The sequence below is a fragment of the Saccopteryx bilineata genome, chromosome 1 (assembly GCF_036850765.1).
Source record: "Saccopteryx bilineata isolate mSacBil1 chromosome 1, mSacBil1_pri_phased_curated, whole genome shotgun sequence".
In the NCBI taxonomy this organism is placed as follows: domain Eukaryota; kingdom Metazoa; phylum Chordata; class Mammalia; order Chiroptera; family Emballonuridae; genus Saccopteryx; species Saccopteryx bilineata.
Window position 1 is genome coordinate 258,663,792 of NC_089490.1, and position 25,527 is coordinate 258,689,318.

Below are 25,527 nucleotides of genomic sequence, written 5' to 3' on the forward strand. Positions count from 1 at the left end.
ACTCGGGCCTTCAGAAACAGAGGGAACCGCCTACCTGTGTTCCAAACCAAGTGACCGATCAGCACGAGGATGCTCTGGCCTGCAGTTGAGACACATTTATTTGTACCAAAAAATAAACCATCCAAAGACAGAAAAGAGAGAACCACTGACAAATAAGATGAACCATAGGAACAAATATGTCTGTCCCATAGGGGGACCAAGCAATGCAGAGAGCACTGTGTGGTTTCATTGGCACTTATCTTGAAAAGTGCATGGCTTGCCCATGACCAAAGCAGCAATTACTTACATTTTGACTGACTTACCAGTTCTGAGAGCTAAATTCTGGTTTTGTCTGTGCTGCTGAGAAAACAAAACATAATCTCAAGAAGTTCTGGGAACCTTTATTTTCTTATTTTTTGAGAAATACTGACCCTACTGAACCTTGAATGAAAATTTCAGATCAATACACATATCCACACAGGCACTATTATTTTTACAGATGGAAAAATAAGATCTCAAGTATCTTGCTTGTGGGTCACCGACAAATGATGGCAGAAGCAGTGAAAAAATCTGGCTCCTTCCCCGCACGGCAGCAGAGGTTCAGACCGTGGGAACTCAGCAATGACTGCCCCCCCCCAACGTTAGTTGGAGCTGACCACCTACTTCTAGTGAAAGGCTCCCACCAGGGCTTCCTGGGTACACTGGCCCTGGAAGCTGGACTGGAGACCGTGACCACGTTCCTTCAGGGAGCCTCAGCAGTTTACCTCCTTTCTGAGGGAGCTGAGCTTTCTGCTCGCTTGTGTCTAGACCTTCAGAGCGGCACAATGCATTGGCTTCTCGGGGCCGCACGCCAGCATTCATGAATATGGCGACGAAGGAGGCGGCCGAGTGTTAGCCCCGTGTCCACTGGAGTTTGCTGCCTCATTCCTTAGGGTGCCACCAACTCCCAGAAGCAGACTCCCTCCGACTCAGACCCGCCCCACAGGGGGTTTACACCTGGGTTTACTCAGCCCACAGGGACTGGCTGAGTGGCTGGAAGGTCCGACGGCTGACTGTCCTCTTGTTTAATGGGACCATGTGGGATTTCAGGTCCTTGGGGGTGTGGCAGAGCAGAGCATCCAGAGTGTAAGTGGTGACCTGGCCATTTATGTGCAGTTTCCCGTAGAGCTCGTCAAAGCTGTCCAGAAGGGCGGGCACATCCACCACTTTTCTCCTCACTTTGGCCAGCTGGAAAAACAAGAAAAGCAAATCATTGTATCTACGCCAGATTTTCCCCTTGTTCTTTCTATCCACCAAGAAGCAGCGACATAGATTTGCAGAACTGGAGAGTGCACATCTGAATGTGGAGAAACCAGGTGCACACAGAGGTGTGACTAGCTATAAGGGACCCGCCAAGCTACATACAAAATTTGGAAATAGTACTTGAAAATCACACCTAATATCTTATAAAGGGGGCATTTAAATTTTTTTTTTTTTTTGTATTTTTCTGAAGCTGGAAACAGGGAGGCAGTCAGACAGACTCCCACATGCGCCCGACCGGGATCCACCCGGCATGCCCACCAGGGGGCGATGCTCTGCCCATCTTGGGGCGTCGCTCTGCCACAATCAGAGCCATTCTAGCACCTGAGGCAGAGGCCACAGAGCCATCCTCAGTGCCCAGGCAAACTTTGCTCCAGTGGAGCCTTGGCTGCAGGAGGGGAAGAGAGAGACAGAGAGAAAGGAAAGGGGGAGGGGTGGAGAAGCAGATGGGCGCTTCTCCTGTGTGCCCTGGCCAGGAATCGAACCGGGGACTCCTGCACGCCAGGCCGACGCTCTACCACTGAGCCAACCGGCCAGGGCCTAAAGGGGGCATTTAAATAGCACACCCCACACAGTGAAACACACCAGGGAAAGGAGGTCAGGCAGCAATGGGACAAGGTCATTCAGTTTAATGACCGCAGGAGGCAGGGACAGATTACACAGGGCTTTATGAGGCACAGTAAGTTTCTTCTGTTTGTTTCGGGGATTAGAAATCTTTTTATTTTTAATGTTCTGTGTTAGGTTAGGAATGCTTTCCATTCTGGAGGTTTTCAGGGTGTGTTTGAGGTGAGAATGAACACATCCTCAGTCTGAGAAACAGGCTGTGTGTGCGGCTTCTCACAAGATCGGTGAGGCTCTGTCCCTGTTATTTCGCGCCCTCGCTGCGGAGGGTAACTTGGGTGACAGTGGAAAGTCAGCAGGAGGGACTCTGCCCTCCGAGTGTGTGCAGCTCCGCGGGCCACTCACTTCTCCTCTGCATCCTCCTCCCTCTGGCTTGGTTTTGCTCCCCACACGTCACGAATCCTCCCTTCAATGTTCGCCAGGTGTTACACATGGTCAGGTTTTTGGAATTTATTCTAAAAGCCATCAGAGGGTCCCACAGGACATGATCTGATTTTGGTTAATAAAGCTGCGTGGAGAACTGGCGGGTGCGAGAACGTGGAGACCGATTGATCGGGAGGCCCTGCCACAGCCCCGAAGAGAGGATGGTGGTGACGACTGAGAAATGCAGAAAAGATGGAGAAGTAGATGTGTGTAAGATATATGTTAGATTTACACTTTGAAGGATGTTTTTGTTGAAAGGGTGAAGGAGGGAGGAATCAAAGACATCTTCCCAACTTGGGCTTTATACCTCGGCGACGGGTGATATCACAGCTGAGCTGGGGAAGATGGGAGGAGTAGGTCTGCAGGGGACAATCAGGGGTCCTGCTGTGGACGTGACTGAGATGCCTTTGAATCGTGCAGGTGGAGGTGGTAGGGGTGCTGGCTACCTGAGTGAAGCATGGAGAACAGGTGTATCTACACCGTCACAAATATCTGAATGCCATTTAATTCTACAAACATGGGTTGGTCTAAGAAGAATGTGGAGCTACTCACTGAACAAAATCAACATTTTACTTAGTTCGATCCTTATTAACAATATAGCCCAACATTTCTTGTTGAAATTTAATTGTAATGAAGGTCTCTAACATTTCCTTGGGTCATCTTCTAATATAATTCCCTTTGTTACCTGCGCACCTTCCTTTCAAACAAGGGCTCCCCACTCAACCGTCACAGATTAAAAGTTTATACACTTCTTAATGTTCTTAAAAGGAATAGCTTGCTTAGTCCTCATGTTCAAGATGAAATAACTGAATGCGCAGCATATGGCTTCCAAAGAAGAAGAAAATACGCTAAGCTGGAGGCAACTTTGCTCTAATTGCATATATGACATCAGTTCCGTCACATCACTACAAAAATATTAAATGGTGTCATCAGGAGTATTCTACAATTTAAGCAGAAAACAGATTATACTACATTGTTTGTTAATTTAGTTTTTTTAAAAAACCAGTGAGTAAACAGCTGTATGAGTGGTTTCAGTCCTAGCATTGCAGAAAATCAACAATTCTCTTCAGCATTCCTCTAGCGGCACACCACCTTATCTCCACACATACTGTAAGACATTGGTATAAACACCACAGAAGAACGTTTCTAAAATGCATAGATTGACAATATAAGATTGCACATGTAACCTCACAAACATTTAGAACTATCTCAAAAGCTACCTGGTTTATACTGATCAATTCATTTCACAACAAGCAGTTCTCTGAATGTCTCACAGAAACCAAGGGAGTCCACTGAGCTTTCTAAGTAGATCAGTCTTACAGACTTTGGGAGAAAACAATTTCAGATACAAACAGTCAGTGTTTTCCCATGTGCAGGCTATTTGGATGCTTCGGTGTGCAGCTGGACAGCAGCCTGTGGGCAGATCTCAGGGACGACTGGGCAGTGTGTCAGTAGTGCACACACGTGCACACCACTGTGTACTTGAAACCTGTTTGCATTTCCAGTACCCCAACTTTTCTAACATATTCCAAAGGAATCTGGGCAGGCCCCAGCCTATGCAGAGCTAAGACCTCAGAAAGAAAGCAGCTTTAAATGTACACATATCCAGTTAGTGTTTTGTTCCCTTTAACAGCAGGAAGAAGCCTTGAGGTGGAGGTGAGGAGGCGGAACTGGACTGAGGGGCAACAGTGTGGCAGAGGGGAGAGAGCCCCCTGCCCTCCACTGCCAGTCCTGCTGACCCAGACACCAGGCAGGACCAGTCCTACAATGGCAAGGGAAGGAGGGAGAAAAGCAGGGAGGAGCAACCAACAGGTCCCTTCAGTGTCAAAATGACAATACTGGTGCCGTTGCTAATGAGTGATCATTGCCAATAATTTACACTTTCTTTACAGTTCTTTGTTTCCCTCAGGCTTTATACTACTAGCAACATACAAATTACTAAATTTCAGATGACTTGAAATAATCCCTTTGTGTGCTTAAACCATTAATGTAACATATGGGTTCATCTGTTTCATTTTGCTCTCAATTTTTCTTTCTCCTTTAATTTTGTTTTAAAATCTTGCAAAGCATTTATACAGTTCTATTAGCTGATTTACTCAGGAGCTAAAACAGTTCTAATGATAGATGCTTTAATATGGCTTAACATCTGGAGGTTGTCTTCCTATATAAACACATAGTATGTCTTCATTTGTTTAAGTAGGAGAAGATTTCTTTCTTTCTTTCTTTTTTTAAGATGAGAGATACTATTGCCTATGGTTTGCTGATAGGAATGATCCACAAGGAAAGGGACATTAATGATGCTCAAAGAGAGTGAGAGAACATCTGGACTGATGCCCTGAGGTGGGGCAGAGGGGATGAGTTCCAGGACTAAACTGGGGCAGTCCCCATGGCTTCGGGAGGGCGGCTCAGGCCAGGGAGAGCAGCGAGAAGGCTGTCGGGCAGCAAGCATTGCGCTTTGATTGCCTGCTTCCTCCCTGAAACAGGAAGCAAGGTCATCAACTAAGAGTGAGGGGTGGGGAGAAGGTACCAGAGGCTCGAGGAGAAAGGAAATAGAAAAAGAGAGCCAGGACTCACAAAAACATTGTGGGGAAAAGAATAATGTAAAGAAGGAAAGTTTCCCTAGTATTTTGGAGGATATATTCTGTTGAAAGGAAAGAAATCTTGGCACTCACACAGAGATATCTTACAACAGGAACGACAGAGAGGTTGCCACACGTGACCATCTCTCCCTAAGGAGGCAGCCTCTCTAAGGAGTGCCTTCACCTTTAAATGATTTCTGCCACAACCCCATACTCACCACTTCCTCTGAGAACTTAGGTTTTTTCACAAACTGTGATAAATTTTCCTCTGTGGCATCCTTTAGTATCTCTATCAGGGTTTTCAACGTGTTTGACTGGATATGGATCATAAGCTGAATAAAAAGAAGACACAAGCGAAACCAAGACTAAGCCAGCATTCAACACTGAGAAACATACCGTTAGATAAGCCTATATTTACAGGCACCTATCCCATTTCCATGCTTTTTCCTAATTCACATTTCTTGCACAAGTTCAAAAAAAAAGGCTTCAGATGCACTCCCGCTAGCCAATGGCAAATCAAAACACCACACCCACGAAACTTGCTCATAGCTAGAAATGGAGAAAACAGAGTTTCGGGCTGGGTTTCCAGCCCTGGTGGTCACTACTGTGCAACTCTGGCCGGTACTTAATCTCTTTCAATTTCTTTATTTGCAAAATGAGGAAAATACTTTTGCATCTCACATTTGGAGTTATTATAAACATTAAATACTCAATAAACATTACTATCGGTTTCCTCCTCCCTATTGCCTCTAGGTTCAGAGGTTATGTCAATCACACACTTTCATAAGACTGGTTCTAGGGTAAATGATACCTTTATCTTTTAGCATTAATTTTTTTGGTTACAAAACTCCAAGCACATGGGTTGCTGCAGTTAATAGTGGAAGCCAATTCAAGTCTTCATGAGACACTTCTACTTATAGTAGCTATTAAGAAACTTTCAAAACTGGGTACTATAGTTGGCTTTCAAAATGATATTACTATCTACTTCCCATCAGACAGAAACAACAGGAAATAAGAACACATTCCCCCCATTACAACTGTTCATTAGTACAACTTGAAAAAATACAGAAAGGTTTAAATAAAATGAAAATAATTCAGAATTTACTAACTGTTAACCATTGTTTATAATTTCATGTATTACTTTCCAAATATATTAATTTCCCCCCAAACTTGATTCTGCTTTTTGTTTTCTTATAGTATTAAAAAGAAATTTTAGAGGCCCTATCCGGTTGGCTCAGCAGTAGAGTGTCAGCCCAGTGTGTGCAAGTCCCAGGTTAGATTCCTGGCCAGGGCACACAGGAGAAGCGCCCATCTGCTTCTCTACCCTTCCCCTTCTCCTTTCTCTGTATCTCTCTCTTCCCCTCCTGCAGCCAAGGCTCCATTGGAGCAAGGTTGGCCCAGGCGCTGAGGATGGCTCCATGGTCTCCACCTCAGGCATTACAAAGGTTCCCGTTGCAACAGAGCAATGCCCCAGATGGGCAGAGCATCGCCCCCTGGTGGGCATGCCGGGTGGATCCCAGTCGGGTGCATGCAGGAGTTGGTCTCTTTGCCTCCTTGCTTCTCACTTCAGAAAAATACAAAAAAAAATAGAAATTTTGGAAAAAAAAACCTTTTTAATGATAAATGCATAGCAATCCATCATATAAATAAAATAATGCATCAAATAAATTCATACCATGCTATATAATATTAATAAATGTATATATCTTATACATTTAAAAACTAACTTAATTTTTTTCTATTTTTTAATTGATTTTAATTTATTGTGTTTACATAGATTCTAGTGTTGCTCTGAATGCATCCCCCCTCCCTACACTTAATTTCTTAAACTTAATACCCAGAAGTGAAATTATAAAGTTTAAGGATATAAATATTTTTAAGGCTCTTGATCCTTAGGAAAGGTCATTTTGGGGAAGATATTCTTTTTATATATGAAACCAGCTAAGTTCTCTCAATAGTCCTTTTCATAACATTTAATGTTTGTTGAGCAGTTGATTAGGATGAGGGACCACTGTTGGTCCTGCAGAACAGAATGAAGTGATCCCAAGCAGACTAAATCCCAAGGCTCAATCTAAGTCCAGTGTTCTAAAGCACAGGCGAATTCATGAGCACAGTATTTGTTGGGAGACAACCCTCCATGGGTTTCTACATTTGAGCAGAAGCACTGATAGCCTTTATTCTAAACTATCTGCTCAAGGGTATTTGTATAACCAACAGCCTGGGGAAAGAGAGAGTGTCTCATCCAGAGCAAAGGGCAGGCATGCTAACCACCCATTATAAGAGATTTGGGTTCCCCAAACTCAAGGTTCCTCTCTTAAAATGTAAGACCCCGTGTGTGCAAGAGGTGTACAGACCTCTTCATGTCACCTTATGGGAACTGAGGTTTGGGAACTGATGCAAAAATGCTAATATTCTGGCTACTGCTACTGCTGTGAGTAATAAATTGTTCTTTACTTCCTGATGTCTTAAGTATCTACCAGCATCCATGAAATAGCAGGCTAACTCATTAGTTGGAAGTCGGGCAAAATCTCTACTCTTAGTTCTTAACACCCTTGTTAATAAAAACTGATTTTTTTTTTTTTTTGGCAGCAGACTACCCTATTGAGGTCAGACAAGTCCCCTTTTGTTAAATGCAGCATCTGCAGATTCGGGCACCTAGGAGACCCTCCATAACAACGAATGAGAAGGGAGCACAGCAGTTTCCAAGGATGGACCTCCTGGAGCTCCATGCTTGAAACTCAATGATGTGCTCCTGGAAGATGTCAGCTTCTCTTCATAAGTTTTCCCAACTTCTCTCCTGGCCTCCAGCAACTATCTCTGATTCAGTAGGGGTTTCAAGAGTAATCTTCGATACCTTATGAATATACTGATGAAGGGTAATATAGATGAAGCAGTTACTGATGAAAGGCAAAAGGAAAATTGAAAGCTAGGAGCTCGTCTCAAACAGAAGTCTCAGGCTGCAATTAAGAGAAGCTAAATCAGGGTATAGCACATTGCTTTAATCTTACAGATTTCAAACAAAAAGCTAGGAAAATTGAATTAGCAAGGACAGCGGGAATTTTGGTAAGAATAACTATTAAAAGAACACATACTTCCTATCCCTCTGATTTCCTGAGGCCTCAGGGAATGCTGACAAATCATTGGATACCTTTGACCAAAAAAGCCCTAACCATGCCAGAAATTTGCATTTCTTTTTTCTTGTATTTTCTTTTAAAGTTGGCTATATTTGAAGTAGAATATCATTGTGTGGTAGAGACTGCTAGTTTTCTAAACCATTCTCCCCTTCTTTTTTTGATAACAGAACTCCCTAATTGTAACTGATTCCATCAGGCATGGAACTCAAGCACTCTATTTCTCAGGTTTCTTTGCAACTAGGTGAGCTCATGGGAGTATGTTTTGTCTAATAACATGTAAATAACAGTACTGGTTGTGACGATAGGGAAAGCACCCTTAAAAGGTGCTAACTTCTATGCCCACTCTATTCTTCCTCCTCCTTGCTGGAACAGCAATACCACGGACGGAAGTCACGTGCTTAGGATGGTGGCATGGAAATCAGAAAGAAGCTGGGTGCCTGATGATGTCATGGAATGACACACCAGAACTAGACTGGCTACCTCTGGTTTTCTGTACGAGAGAAAAAGAAAAAGAAAGCTGAGATTTGTACAGACGCTTGTGTTTTTGGAGTCTACGTTGCTTCCACCAAAAAGCAATTCTTAACTTATCCATACAGGTGAGATGCTGCCACAAAGGGATTTACGAGAAATGAGTGCCGTCCCCTTCCCCACCTGTGCAGCCTAAGAGACTTCCCAGCATGAGCTAGAGCTTTAGGGTGACCTTAGTTAGTAGCAAAGGACATTAAAACATTCACCTATGTCAATAAATAAAGGATGAAGGCAGCAAACCTAATCATCTGTCAATTTCCTTGCAAGGTAATTCAATTCAAAAATGAGTCCCCATTTGGAGATGTGCCAGTTTCTAGAAAAATGATTAGAAATAAAATAGGACCAGTGGAAAGTTACCTTTTGTTGGTCTCTGATACTTTCAGACATATTTATTTGGAAGTGAATATTAATTCTCTTATATTGAACAGCATTGCTAAAGATGGGCAATAGTTCTTTTGCAATTGATGGGTTTAAATTTAGACTAAAAGGGCAGAATCAACATGCATATGTTTTTCAGCTCCTGCTAAAGCCATGTAATGTAGAACACATATTAGCTGGGAAAATGAGAAACCAGAACCTCTGGGTCATATTGGCAGCAGGAGCAATTTCAATGAAAAGAAAATTAAGGAGGAATAATTGGGTAAGTGCAAATTCCAGTTGGCAGCAGAAAAAAGATTTTAGTATAAGGTATTAATTATTAAAGTAGATCAGGAAAAAACCTTCATTTATTCCTGTTAAGACTGACTAAACAGACTCTCTACTCAGCCTATTTGTCAGGTTTCCATTTCTTAAAAATTAACATATTGCCCTGAAGGGTTCCAAGAGAATGACTCAGGCTTGGGAAAGCTAGGGCCCATTAAATTATATTTTTAAAACCCTGTTCTAATAGCAGAGACCCAGAATCTGAAAGATTATTAAACCTGAAAATGGCAACCACTTCTTTTTCATCATTCCTGAAGATGAAACAGGCTGATATTGAAAAATGAGAAATTTAGACTGGACATTTTAGAAGAAGTTCCTAAGTGAGAATTTTTAAGCAATAAAACTTTCTTTAAAATTCCTGACAGCCAATAATTCTGTGATCAAGCTGATGGAGAGGATGATTCATATTCAAGACCAGTTCAAGGTTCCTCCTGTCTTCCTTGCCTGAATCATGCCCCTTCCACCAATTCACCAGCTGCCTTTCCTTCCAGCTCAGAGACGAGGTGCTGGTCCGGCTGCCCAGCTCGTGGGCACACTTCCCGCCACGCGGGGCTTCTCCTCCTGCTGTGAGGGGCCAGCTCGCTCTCAGCAGGCTCATGTTTTAGTCCCACCAACGCACTTTCTCATTTGGAAAAAAAATCATTACTACATTCTCATAACAACTGTGAGAGCTAACCAAGGACTGGAATAGGGGTGGAATCTAAATTCAGAGGCAGGGAATATGCGCACCATGGCAGATCTAAGTTCTGACACCCCAGTCCTCTGCTCTTCGCACTGTTCAGGAGCAGCGGCTGGTCCTAGGCCCAGAGAAGAGACACAGCCCGTCTCTGTAGGTCTGGAGCGGTAAGGAAACCCTGGGCTTTGCAGTCAAACAGATGTGTTTGTGTTAAAACCCATCTCTGCTTTTAATTGTGAGAGCTTGGGTAATTTACTTACCCTTTGAATCTCCACTTTCACATCTATAATATGGAGACATACTGTTCTGACAGTGTTGTATAAAGCAAACTAACAAATATAGAGTATCTGGCAGGGTACCTTAGAGTATATTAAAACCCTGCCAATCTCCCTCCCCTCAATGTCTTACCACCAATCCTTATCAATCTCCACTTCAACTCTAAGGAAAAGCCACTAATAGGTCCACAAAAAACCCCTCAACACACTCTCCTACATTTCTTTCCTGTGATGCTGTGAACCACTTGGAACCCTAGCAATTCTACTGGCCAATCATGAAATGAGTGCATCAGCCGGCCGTTCTGTCTCTCAGAAGCAGGTACATACTTGAGATCCTCAGGCTGTCTACCTCCGGTAGGTAGCAGAGAAGATAAAAGATGTGTGGCATCTGCTGGAAGATGAGGCTGAGCCATCTGTTTGGCTCACCAGTATTGCTGGCTCAAATGATCTGAACCTCTGGACTCGGGACCTTGGCCACCTTGGCCTCCCAGGCTTGCCTGGGCCTATGAGCTTTTCAGGCTGACCCACCCACTCTGACCGCAGTTCCTGCCCTGGCGCCAGTCCTGGGACAGGCAGGGGCAGGTGACACTCTGCTCACTGGGGCAGATAAGCCATGGCAGGCTGGCAGCATTAGAACGAAAACAGCTAATGTTTACTGAGCGTGCACTCGGCCCCTCCAGCACTGCTGTATGTGCTGTGGATACGGTGACTCCATGAGTTTGGGGGCCTGCCTGGGATGCAATCAGCACACAAGTTCTCCTCCAGTCTCAGTAAACAGACTGAAGGGTCTACCCTCCTTTTCTCTAGTCTGTGCCTTCTACAGTCATGTGTTGCACCTGGAGCATGTCTCCTGGTCTTGTATCTGAGCGTATCCACACTTCCCACCTACCTACGCACACACTCCAGGAAGCACAGCTGTGTTGACTGGTCTCACAGAGGCTATACGGGAACTTTCCCACAGAGCTCAATACATGAATCAATACATCAATCAAATGAAGCCCTTTGGAGATCAAAAGTCACGTACACAGACAAAAATCTCTAGACATCATTTTAGCACATTTCAAGCCTTTCTTGAAACCATAAAGAAGTTACTTACATTTAAGTTAACACAGATTATGCTTTCTGCCTTCATGATTTGAGAAAAAATGGATACAGCTTTTTCCAGTTGGTTCTAGAAAGAAGAAAAACAAGTCATACCCTAAGTCATATGAACATTACTCTGCTATCATAAAGATCATTTAACGATGGCAGGATATTTCTGTTCATGGTGCACCAGAGTTTTAAAGTCCACAAAGAAAAAAGATTTTCGGTAATCAAGAGTGAACATTCTATAAAATGAGTTCTACAGTTTCATGTTACTAAATGTTTTAACACCCTGCCTGAGTTCCAGTTGTTAAGAGGGAGGCATAAAATGGACATTTCTTCTCCTCCCACTGGAATGAGCTTCAAAACTCCCCATCTCGGACATAATTAGGACACAGCAGGAAGCTCAGACCACAGAAACGGTGGACACACTGGAGGGGCGGCACAGGAGAGACCTAGAGAAGCGGGAGAGGAGAGCACTACTGCCTCGCTCAGAAAGCCCACAGCGTAGTCCTCAAAGGTGAGGCACAGCCTGGAGTGCAAAGCCTACTTCCCATTCACAGTGATGGCAACAGAGCTCAGGCCTAGTAATGAGTTCTCTGGATCCTTCTGGTGGTAAAGGGGAAGTTAATCAAGGATTTACGTAGATAAGCCGTATTGGCTGGAAGCAGTGTGTCAGGATGACAGCAGCAGGGAGACTTTTCCCTGAAGCCAATTCCATGCCTATTCCCAATAGCCAGGGAGAATAAAGCCTATGCATATTTGTAAGTAAAGCATTTTACATTTTCTTAGGTTTTGCAATAGGACATCTTGGAAGGGGCTCTTCAAGAAGGGGTATTCCCAGGTCCTGACTTTAACTCTCCTTCACTGAGGTGTGAAGACAGGGAGGTCTTCTCTTCTCTCTGAGCCTCAGCTGCTTCCATTTGTCCAGTAAGAGGGGGAGGCTAAGAGATCACTAAAGTCTCTTCCAAAGAAGAGTATTTGGGTCTAACTACAGGATAAACCCCAATTCTACAATGGGCTCATTAGAGGAGTCCTCAGTCATTTGAGGTGACTTCAGCTTTGGAGAGCACCAAATTAAACCGTTCTCTGAGAATGTTACATAGTAAACATATCACTTGAAATCTTCATTTTAATTACTGGAGAAATTCCTCAGGGGGTACTTCCCTCACTGATTCCCCACAGGATCTCGGCCAGCCCCTTCTCGACAGCAGTGCATGTACGTCCTGAACTGTAAGTGCACATAGATTTTGGAGGCACAGGTGTAAATGCAGGCTGCTCTGGCACCAAAGGAGACATTTTATTTGATACAGTCAGAGGGAAAAATAAAGAAAAGCAAAAGAGAAAAGTGGTAACGTCCTGCATGTTCCCGATTCACCTACGTGCACCCCAAGCCTTACCTGGTTCAGGGCCAGTGCCACGGCGAAACAGGACGCTCTCCGGGGCAGGACCTCTCCTTTGATCAGGGCTTCCTCCCTTACCGCAGTGCAGATTTTAAAAGACTCAGGGCTATTCTAGAAGGAGATAGGACTGCTTAATAAACAAATGTCATGAAGCTTTAAGTTATTTAACTTAAAATCATTTTATTTAAAATCATTAATACTGCTCAGTAGTTCAGATTTCCTTTTGCAAAAATTCCCCAGTCTGTTTCAAGCCCATCAAATGACCATATAGAGCAGAGGTTCTCAACCTGTGGGTCGCGACCCTGGCGGGGGTCGAATGACCAAAACACAGGGGTCGCCTAAAGCCATCAGAAATACATATTTCCGATGGCTTTAGGCGACCCCTGTGTTTTTGGTCGTTTGACCCCCGCCGGGGCCGTGACCCACAGGTTGAGAACCGCTGATATAGAGACTATCTGCCAATAGACCAGGTTATCTATATATTAGCAGCTCAAATCTGAATTAGCTTTACTTTTAAAATTCTTTGTCAATTTTCTGACTTGGGGCAGTTTCACCAGCAAACATACAGGTCCCTTTATATTTGGGTGGGCTGGTTTCTGGACATGCATCCCCTAATGTTGAAGATTCAGCTGCTACAGTATTAAATAATAGAGTAAAACTCAGCAACACGGAGAAGCTTCTCCTGAGAGGATTTCCAATCTGAAAATATCCACATAAGTCAAATATCTGAAAATATGAAAATATCTGAAAATTTGAATATTAATCATGAAAGAATCCCAGAAAACTTAAAAAAAAATCCCTCCAAGAATGTGATACACTTTCCAGCAGAGAGCAATGGTAAGACCAAACCCTCTCCCTGGTTCATGCTGCAGGTAGATGAGGGTCATGACAGCAGCGTCAGCTTTGCCTCCTGTGTTATCTGCTGTGACATGACTCACAACTCAAATCCTGGAGTCAAACCTGAATCTGATGAAAGAGGCCAGTTCCCAGAACTGGCCTGGAACCTGGAATGGCTAATCAATTCAAATTTTCAACTCTAGATTCCACTGAGGGAAACAAGCTATTCTTGGACACAATACAGGGAGAAAAGTCCTCTCTCCTCTGTCAGTGGCAGAATTCGATTCTCTCTTCACTGTACACTTAGAGAGGCCTTCTAAGTAGGTCAAGAAGCTGCATATCACAGTGCCGAGCTGTTGATGCTCAGGTGTTGTGTGTTTTGCTGGCCTTGTATTTCACAGAATCATAAAATGGTGTGATTGGAGGAATACCTAAATAATTAAATAATGAAGAAATACTTTCTCTGTTCAAGAAACAAAACTGATACAGTAATGACGTAGGGACTTAAGTCTTGCTGTCCTCAAAGAGATCATTTTTGTGTCACAGACATTTATCAAAGACAGAGTGTACACCAGGCTCTGAGTTGGGCGCTGGCTTATGGAGAGGCCTCAAGGAGCTGACATTCTCCTGAGAAGGATGAAATGTGCATCTTCTTGGTATAACATTAGGCAGTGTTACAGGACCACATAGGTGATACAAATAGAGTACAATCAAGGGATGTTGGAGGAGATTCCAATTTTGGTGATTACAGGAAAATTCACAGATGAGGACAAAGTAACCTCTGAGTTTGCCAATGAAGGATATAAGGTTTCCATGCAAGAAGGCCACAGAGAAGCCTGGCCTACTAGAGCCCAGCATGAGCCTGGTAGCCAGGCCACATCTTAGCAAGACCTCTTAAAAGCAGAGCTTGAACCCAGCACACTGTCCTGTGTTCTCATAATCTATACAATTGCCAGAGGGGTGAAAGATGATAAAATTGCTTTTCCCATAATAAAACTGTCTGACATGGCTAACTTGAGTTTTCTAAAACTGAACACATTTAAAATGGAAATATCTGCAACAGATGGAAAACAGACTTCTGAGAAACTAAATTTTATTGTAGAGAACAAAAAAAACAACAAATCCTCTTTTAAACATTACCCAGGATGCTCTACAGATTAAGAGGAGGCAGTTTACCAGTTTGTAGCAAATTGCAAAAGCAAGCACATAGGTGTCTTTGCTGAATTTCACATCTTGGTTTTTCATCTCGATCAATACTTCCAGCGCACCTGCCAAAAGTCAGAGTAGGCCAGCAGTGTTACATGAAGTCAAGTAAATTCAAAGTCCTCTACTGTTGATCCAGAGTCCTAATCAGCACCATCTACTAAAAAATGTATTTTGCACCATAAAAGCTAATTATCCAAGTCATTTGGCAATGAACTAAATTTCAAACTTAATGATCAGGTCATACAGGAAGAATATTCAAACACCAGTTATAATTTTATCACATGTAAAATCTGGAGTGTTTTGTTTCAGGCATGACATAAGATGAAATGTTTTCACATTCAAAGAATGAGTTCTCCCCAGTTCCGGCACTCATCAGGAAGGCACAGGTCATTTTTCACATGGTCCACTGTTTTCCCTAACTGCCAGACCAGCAAAGAGGGTGGCATTTTTCAGCAAAAATAAACTACAATACTTACTTTTATATTTGCTTTTGATAAATAACATATCCATCAAAATATTGAATGATGTGCAGTCTGAGAAGAAACCTCGTAAATGCTAATAAAAAAAACAATACACTTTGGTTAAAAGTTAAAACTATTAAGAGATTATTATCCTTAAACTGCATCTTATCTGTCCAGAACCTATTTTTGAGCATATCTCATTCATCTGGCCTCCTGAATTCTATAAGTCTCTAATATACCAAGGATTTCTTTTTCAAAAAAAATTAAAATGCTGCCTGACCAGGGGGTGGTGCAGTGGATAGAGTGTTGGACTGGGATGTGGAGGACCCAGGTTTAAAACCCCGGGGTTGCCAGCTTGAGCATGGGTTCATCCAGCTTGAGCACAAGGTGCTAGCTTGAGCTTGGGTCATACACATGACCCCATAGTCGCTGGCTTGAGCCCAACGTCACTGGCTTGAAGCCCAAGGTCGCTGGTTTGAGCGAGGGGTCAAATGCTCTGCTGTATCCCCCCACCCCTGCCAAGGCACATATGAGAAAGCAATCAATGAACAACTAAGATGCCACAACAAAGAATTGATGCTTCTCATCTCTCTGCCTTCCTGTTTGTCCCTATCTGACCCTCTCTGTCAAAAAAAAAAAAATTAGAAATGCTGCCTACTCTCTTAGGTGTTATGCCTTTGGCGTTGGGCACGCTGAACAGAGGCAAGTACTTGAAACCATGTCAAAACAATAAATTTTTTTTAAAAAGAAAGAGATAGAGAACCAAGACTATTTCACTTCCTTTTCTGAAATTCAGTACAGGAATCCTGTCAGTCATTTTTAGTTGGATGACATTGGACTTTGAAGTATCACGTATCTGGGTAATTATAAAAAAGAAAACAAAGACCTTACATTCTCTTTTTTATATCACATATTTGAAATATGTCATGTACAGGGTGGGGCAAAAGTAGTTGCGAGTATGTGAAACACAGAATTTATTCTTGTATCATTTTTTATTAATTATTGTATTACTTTCCCCACAGACAACTGGAGGTTACTTTTGCCCAGCCTGTAGTCTAGACATACAGCACATGTAAATGGAATGGCCACAGTCCCAGGGCTCCAGAGAGACATGTGGCCAGTGGCTATGGTACTGGCCACACTGCAGGGTTCTGGTAAGGGACGCAACAAGTTAGGTGGAAGCAGTCTTGGCTTTTATGCCACTTGATGTGAATTCAGTGTATTCTATGACTCCAGGAAACTCAGTCATCTATGAATGTTTCACGCACAGGTAACTTAAAGAAAAAACAAAAACTTTACATTCATTTCCTATTTGTTCTTTTATCATACTCATGGCTATGATTTATTATAATAAAACTTTTGTTTTCTTTCAATTACAACATTAACAAATGCTATTGTGAAACAAAAAATACAAAAATGTATAAAGTAAAAAAGTGAGAATTTCCTTCAATTCTAGTTTAGTGTCTGTCCTTCCAGATTTTTAATACATATATACTAAAATGTAAATATGTATGTATATTTCTTCTTTTAGAAAAAAATCAGTTAAACTAGTCCATAGAGCACTGAAACCACTGCTTTTCTGCTAATATTATGGTCACCTTTCTAATGCCTGGGCACCCCCAAAGGAGGGGCGAGCCCAGAGCTAATGCTCCACCTTTCTCGCTGAAACAGGACGAGGCAGAAAGAAGGGTAACTCAATTATGGTGTTCCCTAAAAATACTAAAATGTCCCAGGTGGCCAGTCCCAGACCCAAAATCTAACCAATGTTTCGGACCAATGATAAATTTATGTCTCAAAGTCCAGTTTCCTCATCTGTAAAACAGAAATATTCATAGTATCTGGCTCACCAGGGCTATTATGGGAAATCAATGAAATGAAATATAGTAAATATTCAATAAATAATTTTAAAATAATTATTGCTATTGATGTTTTTAGGAAAATAAAATTGGAATATGTGAAAGCATTTTGAAAATGAAAAAGCACTCTGCAATGTAGCCTTCAACCAGAAATATAAATAGAAGAAAAGGAGAGAAGCAGAGTTGAAGGCAGGCAAGGCAGCCTTGAAATGGCAGCCTGCCTTGCACGCCCCTCAGAAGCAGCTCCTCAAGAGCAAGGTCAATCCCAGGTGGACACACATCCAAGGCAGGCAGATACCTTGTAATCTGTACCGACACTTCTTTCATACCCGTCCTATCCCTTTGTATAAAGAGGCCTACACTTCTTCATAGAGACTGACTCCAACGAAACCTTAACAGTGCAGGGAAGAGCTCAGCACTCAGTCCAGCAACCTTTCTCTGATAATAATGTATACCCAGAGATGCTTTTCCTAGCATTATTAAAAACACCGTATCCCCAGCACAAGGAAATCACATTGGCGGGGAAGGCAGTCAGGAGACAATAACCTGGTCTCTGATGAGCTCCACTGCAGAATCCTCAAGATCCAACTCGTAGCACAACCTCATGAAGAGTGGTCCAAACTTATACTCCCCCAAAGTGACATTTCTGTTCTCTGCATGGTACCTGGCAATCAAAACGATTCAATGAGCCAAATGGTGGGACACAGGGAAAAGGACAGACTGACGGTGGCATGCACTCAGCTAGGTGTTGAGGACACAATAAAGAATGAGGCACTCTCACAGTCTGGAGCGGAAGCTTGTAGAACTGAAGCTAACCAAGGAACCCGGGAGTACAGAAATATACCAGGTACTTAAATAAATAATAAACAAACAGGGTAGGTTGGAGGCCCACTCACCCTGTGAAATAAGAGAGGAAAATGTACATTGTAATCATCTTCTCAATTTACCAACAACCTGCTAGGACTGAGTGGGAGCATATGTCAGGGAAGAGCAGTGGTCTTGCCTCTGGAAGCCCATCAGAATGCACTGTCTCTCTGTCTGGGCCCCACCTAGAGAGCAGCAGAGGAAACGGGTGGGATAACTTCACCCACATGTAGGCTGGCTTCATCTATATCTAGGATGGCAGATAATCAACAGGTGCATTTTACAACTTATACCAATCTCTGTTTTATTCAGCTTGGGAAAGGCATATGTGAGCTACTACCACCTAGTTAAATAAGTTAAATGGTGTTTTGAAATTTTCGTCTTAGGAAAAGGCAAATTTCAAAGACAGTGACATCTTATTTGTAGCTTGAGATTTCTTCCAGAGGCCAGCAAGAGGAAAAAGTCTGTGTAAACTGAATGTGAAGGCCTAGGGAACATAAAAAGGGAGCTAGCAAACTGGCTGCTGATTTCTTGGGGCATGGATTATCTGTTTTTCTGTCCCCAGCACCTAACATGCGGGAGAAATCCAACAGATGTTTGCTAAAAGAATGAACATAAATGTCCGGTGCTCTGGGCAGTCTGGACGAGAGATTTGGCAGGCACCAGTGGACAGGCATGGCCTCTATCTTGGAAGCAGATGAGATTGCTCAGGACACGGAACAGAGTACAGAAGAGACAAAGGCTGGCAGAAGTCTAAGGAAATGCCTCACCTGTATATGACATTCTTAGCCAGTTCCACATCATCCCTGGACTCACACAAATGAAGTAAGGTTTTCAACTCCTCCTTCAAGATGAGTTTGTTTTGGGTCAACTTCTCTTCCAAGTTTCTTAAGTAGGTTTCTGGAAGAAAGCACAGTGAGGTGGCCATCACTAAGGCTGACTGGGACTGTCGGAGTCTGGCCTCGGGGAGCAGGGAAAGCCAGAACCTGACACACTGCCAAGGGGCTCATGGCCACGCAGCTCCCACCACGGGCCGGTCTCCTGAGTGCAGGGTCAGAGACGGTTCATGACACAAACCATCTGTGTCACAGAGGCACAAGCCCAAGACTTTCTAATACACAATCACCGGGAAAAAGAGTATAAGAATATGTATTTTTGACTACCTGGATAATCCTTATGCATACTGGTTTGAGAATATCCCAGAGGTTTAGCCTATGAACCATATCTACAGGTGACTCATGTGGGGGGACAAACAAGAAAGAAAATATAACCAAAATATGCAGACCATCACCTGGCAGGGCACCTGTAACTGAAAGGAAGAGGGAACTGCAGATGGGCTTGCCCACAAGTTGAGCCACATAACTCAGAAACAGTCCGTGTCGCCTTCATTTGGCCCAGCTCTGCCCTTTTCATTCCTCTCGGACTGTCTCGACTCAGTTGTCAGAAAGCATCCAAGGAAGTATATAATGCAGGGGGCAAATGAAAAAGTCATTCTTTTCAAGGTAATCATACTCTGTCTCTGTCCCTTGTCTGTGTCTGATCAACTATAGGGACAAACACCAAAAGGAAACGTCGCCTCTTGGCATTAGGAAGGGGCTGTATTCTCGCCAGAATGTGGGGTGAGATGCATGGCAGGAACAAGCAAGCATCTGCTTCCAGAGGGCAGGGCTGCTCTCAGTAGCAGAAAGTGCCAAGAAAAGTCTACAGGGTTTGCTCCTCAGCCCAGAGCTCTGCAGGAATGCTGCTTAAATGTGTGGCACGAGATATATTAAAAATGCAAGATCTGGAAGCTGAGGCAGACACTGCTCTCGATTTACAAGAAAAAAAGACCCATTAGGCTTAAGATACTGTAGTGGACCCTCCAATCTTTGCTTGCAAAACCACATCAAGCAGAAGAACCTAGGCAGAAATCTAGGTTCTGCCACTTGCACACTATAGGGAGACCCTTGTCTGAGACCTGGTTCCTCACGTGTAAAGTAATGAGCATGACACCTACCTCGTGGTCATCCTGAGACAATATACAGGGAGCACTTAGCACAGAGCCTGGCCAGAGTAACTGCCAGTAAGTCACAGATGTATTGTTCTTACTCCCATTCCTTCCATCACCTCTTAGATCTAAAAGGATTTGTTCTATTAAATATTTCTAAACAACTTCTAATATAAAAGATTTCAAGTGGGATGATTCTACATCTTATACTTCTTCACCCTTCTTAATAATCCTTAAGAATCCAAAATGTCAAAAAAAAAAAAAAAAAAAAAGAATCCAAAATGTCAACAGATGTAGTTTGTATTTTAAGACTAATCAATCATGATGTAAGTGCTTATCACATAGTCACACACAAGAGGTAAGGTTCCTGCCCTGAAAAAGCAAAGTCCATTCAAGGAGACGCTATAGAAAGTTACCTGAGAACAGTGATGGAGTAGGTAACACATGACTGACTATAAACATAATAACAGAGAAGAGAAAAATCAGAGTGGCAGAAACAGACCAGGTTGGTGGAAGGGGAGAAGTACTGGAGAGGAAGGAAGGGGCAAGGCAGGGTTGGAAAAACTGAGAAGACGAGCATTTTAGGTATAAGCACAAATAACAGCAAAGAACTGTGGCGGGGAGAGCAGTGAGGGGAGAACTGTGACTAGATTAACAGGAAATCACACTGGACTCCGGAAAGGATAAGGTCCGTTATAGAAGAGCTAGGAAGCCAGGGCTTAAGTTTGCACATGATGTCACATATGACACAGTACCATTGCAGGTTCTTACAAGGATAAAATGTTGACAGGATTTTATAAATATCAATCTAATAATGGAGTTGATTGGCACTCATTATATTAATTGCCTTTCAGAACATATGCAAACTATCACAGCCTAAGAAAGATTATGACAATTAGAAATAACCAGATGTCATAGATCCCTAATATACAAATTTCACATAGCTCTGAAAGCCCTGGTAAAAAGAAAATAATGTGCCTGACCAGTGGTGGCGCAGTGAATAGTGATGACCCGGGCGGGACACTGAGGGCCCAGGTTTGAAACCCTGAGGTTGCTGGCTTGAGCCTGGGCTCATCCGGCTTGAGCGTAGGGCCACCAGCTTGAGTGTGGGATCATGTTCTATGGTCACTGGCTTGAGTCCAAGGTCGCTAACTGGTGCAAGGGGTCACTGGCTTGACTTGAGCCCCCCCATCCCCGTCAAGGCACGTATGAGAAGCAATCAATGAACAAATAAAGTGAGGCAACTACAAGCTGATGCTTTTCTTCTCTCTCCCTTGCTATCTCTCCCCCACCTCTCTCCCTCTCAAAAATAGTAATAATAATGAAGTAAAATCTACATTGAGTCTACTAAAATATAGATTAATATATTCTACCCCTCACCCCATGCTTAAGGCTTATCTTCTTGTTCTGTAGGCGGTATTATATGATATCAATAACACTGTGAAGAGTGGAACAGTGAGGGAGGACTGAGTTCTACAGCACTGCACTGTGAGCGACAGGAAGTAAGAAGTCTTAATTAGGTGCTCATAAACACTTGAACGTAGAGGAAGACGAGCTAAAAACCTCAGTAAAGAAAGTTAAAGCGTTACTGGAAGAGATGAGAGTCTTGCTGTGTTTATAAAGGAATCTGAAGGACTGGGAAGAACTAACTCCCAGACCCAGTGCAGGAGAGAGGGAATGAATGCAACAAAACTTCTCAGATGCTGAGAGGAAACAGGACCTCAGTGGTGGCGGTCCATTTTTAACTTTTTTTGTTTTGTTTTTTGTTTTTTGTATTTTTCTTAAGTTGGAAACGGGGAGGCAGTCAGACAGACTCCTGCATGCACCCGACTGGGATCCACCCGGCACGCCCACCAGGGGGTGATGCTCTGCCCATCTGGGGCGTCGCTCTGCCGCTCTGCCGCAATCAGAGCCATTCTAGCACCTGAGGCAGAGGCCACAGAGCCATCCTCAGCGCCCAGGCAAACTTTGCTCCAATGGAGCCTTGCTGCGGGAGGGGAAGAGAGAGACAGAGAGGAAGGAGAGGGGGAGGGATGGAGAAGCAGATGGGCGCTTCTTCTGTGTGCCCTGGCCGGGAATCGAACCCGGGACTCCCGCATGCCAGGCCGATGCTCTACCACTGAGCCAACCGGCCAGGGCCATTTTTAACTTTTAATAATAAAAATATTCTAAAGTACAGAAAACAATATAATGACTCATGTACCCATCACCCAGCCTCAATAATTAATTGTCTGTATTTTGCTAATTTTTAAAAGAAATATTTGTTTGTTTTAGCCTATTGACTTTTCCCACAAAGGGTAGAAAATATGAAAATGAACCATCCCACGTAAACTGTTGTGTTTCCTTTCATTTCATTTATATACGCGTGTCCTGGAAATATAACATAAAATGTATTTTTTACTAAGGATTGCAACAAAGTCTGAACACTAGTCATCCAGAGCAGTTCTTCTCAGACTTTAATGTACATACAAATCATGGAGGGCCTGAGGTTTATTATTTCAACCTCCCCGTTGTTGCTGACCCTTGACCCTTTGAGTGGCATGGATCAGGAGAGGACTGGTTGCATTAGTTTTAGTATTTCTTTGGGATTCTGGTGAAGGGACCAGAGGAAAGCTGAGACTCTGCAGTAGTAGAGAATGAGATGAAAGGTTCATATAGGGTAGACTAGGTAACTAAGAATAAATCATCTCCATTTTTTCTGAGATATAAGGAAGGAGGGAATGAATAGGGACAGAGACAGAGAAAAACTGAAGGCAGAACAATGAAAGGATTAACAAAATAGATTCAATTACCTTTGGTGCCAGGAAGACTGTAGGCAATAGCCACCTTCTTATGCTGAAATTCTTTTAATTTCACAATATTATCTGTAAGTAGATATCTTTTAGCTAAAAATTAAAGAAAGAAAAAGAGTAAAATCATTTTGACTGTTTTATACTTAGCAAGTAATAACTGATCTCATCTTCACTTAGTATAATCTTTCTAGTTAAGTACAAATACATATAAGAGTCATCCTAGTTGGAAAAACTATCTTCAAACTACCAGAGAATGCAAATCCTCAGCAAGACAAGTTATGTTTATGTGTGTAAAAGGAGCTAGTGATTAATTGTATATGAGGATGGGTTGACAGGAGTCTGGGATCTGAAAGACAAAATAGACATTCATCACCTGGTTAAGGGATAACAAGGAGATTTTAAAACAAACAAAGGCTATTGTTTACATGCAAAACAGGAATATCTTGTTTTGGCATATTTAAATAGAAGCATACAGTGGAAAAAACTATAGTGTGACCACTGGAATTCCAAGTTCATCTGTGAAATGAGGATTATGACCTCTCAGATTTGGATTCTCAGTATCCTCAAGATATTTCAGAAACTACTGACCACAACTTAGCAGAAAAGATGGGTTTGGGAAACATCATTTCTTCAGGATGCTGGGCTGTCATGGAGTGGAGATCGGGCAAAGACTAAAAGAGCTCTGGGTACTGCAATAAATACCATTGGTAACAATAAAAACTGCTGTATGGAAAGCCAGTCCATAGAAGCGGTTACAGAGGGACTCTACTGTTGGGTTGCCTGTGTTCAAATTCGTCCCCTAACAGCTCCCTCCGACCTTGGGCATATCAGATACACTTGCTGTTTCCTCCTCCGTAAATGGAGAAAAAAAATGATACTGTCATTGGGTGTTGTGAAGAGAAAAGGAACGTCTGTAAAATGTATTAGAATAATGCCTGATACATAGTGTTACATACTTAATCATTCATTCATCGGCATTTTCAAATTCACTTTCATAAAGATATTAAGGAATAATTTTACGAAGAAAGCTGTTCAAGGTCTTTCAGACTGTTAGCTGCAGAGCTGGGACTCTACTCCCAAACTCTGCAGGACACTATGCCCAAGGGAGAGGGGTGTTTCCAGTGAGCAACGTCGCCCAATCCGAGGGAATACGTCAGCCCCAAGGTCAAGACCCTAGCCCGCTGTCCTTTGGTTCCCAGGTACATGGGTGTCCACGAAACCCAGGGGCTACCGCTGCATCCACGTGTGAAGCCACGCTCGCTGCTCTGGGTCAGTAACTGCCTGCGGCGCTTTATTTCTCCAAAGTGATGCCTGCTGAGGTATAAAGGTCCTTTCTATCCCATCCCTCCCTTCCCTCACGGCCCGAGGCCGTGGATACCTCCGAGAGGGCAGCGATAGCAGGTGGAGCCTGAGCCTCCCACCCCAGGATACACCAAAGACCGCAAGGCCTGTAGCAGGGCTTGCTTCGGGGGCTGAAATGCAGCAGCCATGCTGTCCAGGGCCGCACCAACTGCGGGAGTCGGCGGGGGCGGAGCGTAGGCCCTACTGGGACTCCGCCCCTTCCTCCGCTCGCAACCCCGCCGATCGGCGTTCTCCTTGGTACGTTCCAAGATGGCGGCCCCCATGGTGCGGCGCGGGATTCTGCTGGCGCGGACTGTGCCACTGCCCCATCTCTGCCTGGCAGGTTGGTGGCTGCTGCCTTCGTGGCGCTGCTTCATTAGATCTCTGAGAACTCTGTTCATTGAGTGAAGGGAGCGATGGGCTTTCAAGAAAAGAGGAAATGCTTCTGGGCTCTAGTTGCTAGAGAAACCATTTGGCGTGTTTGATAGCACAGTAGGGGAGGTAGGGGTCTCTGAACCATCTCCATTCTTAAAGTAAAAGTGCCTGCTCATCCAAAAGTGTTAAAGTGCAGAAAAAGTCCAAGCATGAGTGCTTTTGCGTGTGATTGGCTAGGTTTGTGTGTTAGAGTGGTTGTCTTTTGCTAACCCTGAAAAGCCCAAATGTGTCCATCCCTTGGGCTGTGACAGTTTTCTCCTGCGGTTTCCATGGAGGGGGTATCAGCCTTCTCCTCACCACCTCATGCTTGGCCAGAACTCCTGGTCTTCGGTTAGTGGAAGAAGTTTTCATTATACTAATCTAACTTTACCTGATGACCTTAGACACAATTTTTAACTGACCTTTGGCTACAATTTTCTGTATAGAGACAATGAATGCCAAAGTTACTTATAAACTACTTTCATTTCTGAGTGAATGGCAAACCACCCAGGACCTGTTTAATGAATTTGCTGATAAAAACATTGGAAAAAGTTTTCTTAACATTTCCAGAAGCTAAATCCTGACAAACAGTGTATATGATTATATGACTAAAACGTAATAACCACAATGTTCCCAATGCCTATTACCTCCTTTTCCAATACATCTTCTCTAGCCCCTCTAAAAAAGCAGCACATACACTCTTGCTTACACTTCTTTAGGCATAGCTGTTAAATATCCACGTGAAATCACAGAGATGGCCACCAGGAGTGTTCTGAGGATTAACTGGTTGGTCTAGTAGTTGGTGAAAACATTTAATGCACACATTAGGTAAAGGGGTGTGCACAGCCCGGCACCTCAGTAAGAATGAGCTGTTGTAGCTTTTTACAAGCATGTTTAGTTATGGTTATTAGTAAATGTTTCACTTTAAACGAGACCTTAGATTATCTATTAGAGAGGGTATTTTGGTTGCTTAGAATGTTTAGGGGCATCATTTTAACAAGGAATGGAGATTAGGTAAGGGTGAATTGAGAGAAGTAAACACTTTCCGGTTAGCACTGTGGTCTTAG

The 25,527-nt window shown here is 43.2% G+C and overlaps 2 protein-coding genes across 2 annotated transcripts in view; one reads left to right on the forward strand and one right to left on the reverse strand.

The window, feature by feature from the left end:
- Nucleotides 1-360: 360 nt before the first annotated feature.
- PTCD2 (pentatricopeptide repeat domain 2) lies at nt 361-24,330 on the reverse strand. Its single transcript, XM_066241520.1, has 10 exons — nt 24,084-24,330; nt 22,706-22,798; nt 18,697-18,826; nt 17,609-17,726; nt 15,222-15,300; nt 14,716-14,807; nt 12,700-12,813; nt 11,313-11,387; nt 5,120-5,233; nt 361-1,206 (listed from the first exon to the last, which is right to left on the reverse strand). The coding sequence occupies exons 1-10, from the start codon at nt 24,328-24,330 to the stop codon at nt 982-984; spliced, it is 1,287 nt and encodes a 428-aa protein (XP_066097617.1). The 3' UTR covers nt 361-981.
- The window catches only part of MRPS27 (mitochondrial ribosomal protein S27), a 97,450-nt gene continuing 96,195 nt past the window's right edge, over nt 24,273-25,527 (forward strand). The window contains exon 1 of the mRNA XM_066241534.1: nt 24,273-24,389. Coding sequence (XP_066097631.1) covers nt 24,317-24,389 — 73 coding nt within the window. The 5' untranslated portion in view covers nt 24,273-24,316. The remainder of the gene's footprint in view (nt 24,390-25,527) is intronic.

Bases quoted from the DNA above. Each gene is read 5' to 3' on its own strand.
- PTCD2 (XM_066241520.1), bottom strand. From the start codon at position 24,330: ATGGGGGCCGCCATCTTGGAACGTACCAAGGAGAACGCCGATCGGCGG. The intron at 15,301-17,608 runs GTTATTGTCTCC...TTTTTTTATTAG, and splicing joins TGGAGCTCATCAGAGACCAG to CATTTACGAGGTTTCTTCTC. The intron at 5,234-11,312 runs GTAAGTAACTTC...CTTTTTATTCAG, and splicing joins TAATCTGTGTTAACTTAAAT to CTTATGATCCATATCCAGTC.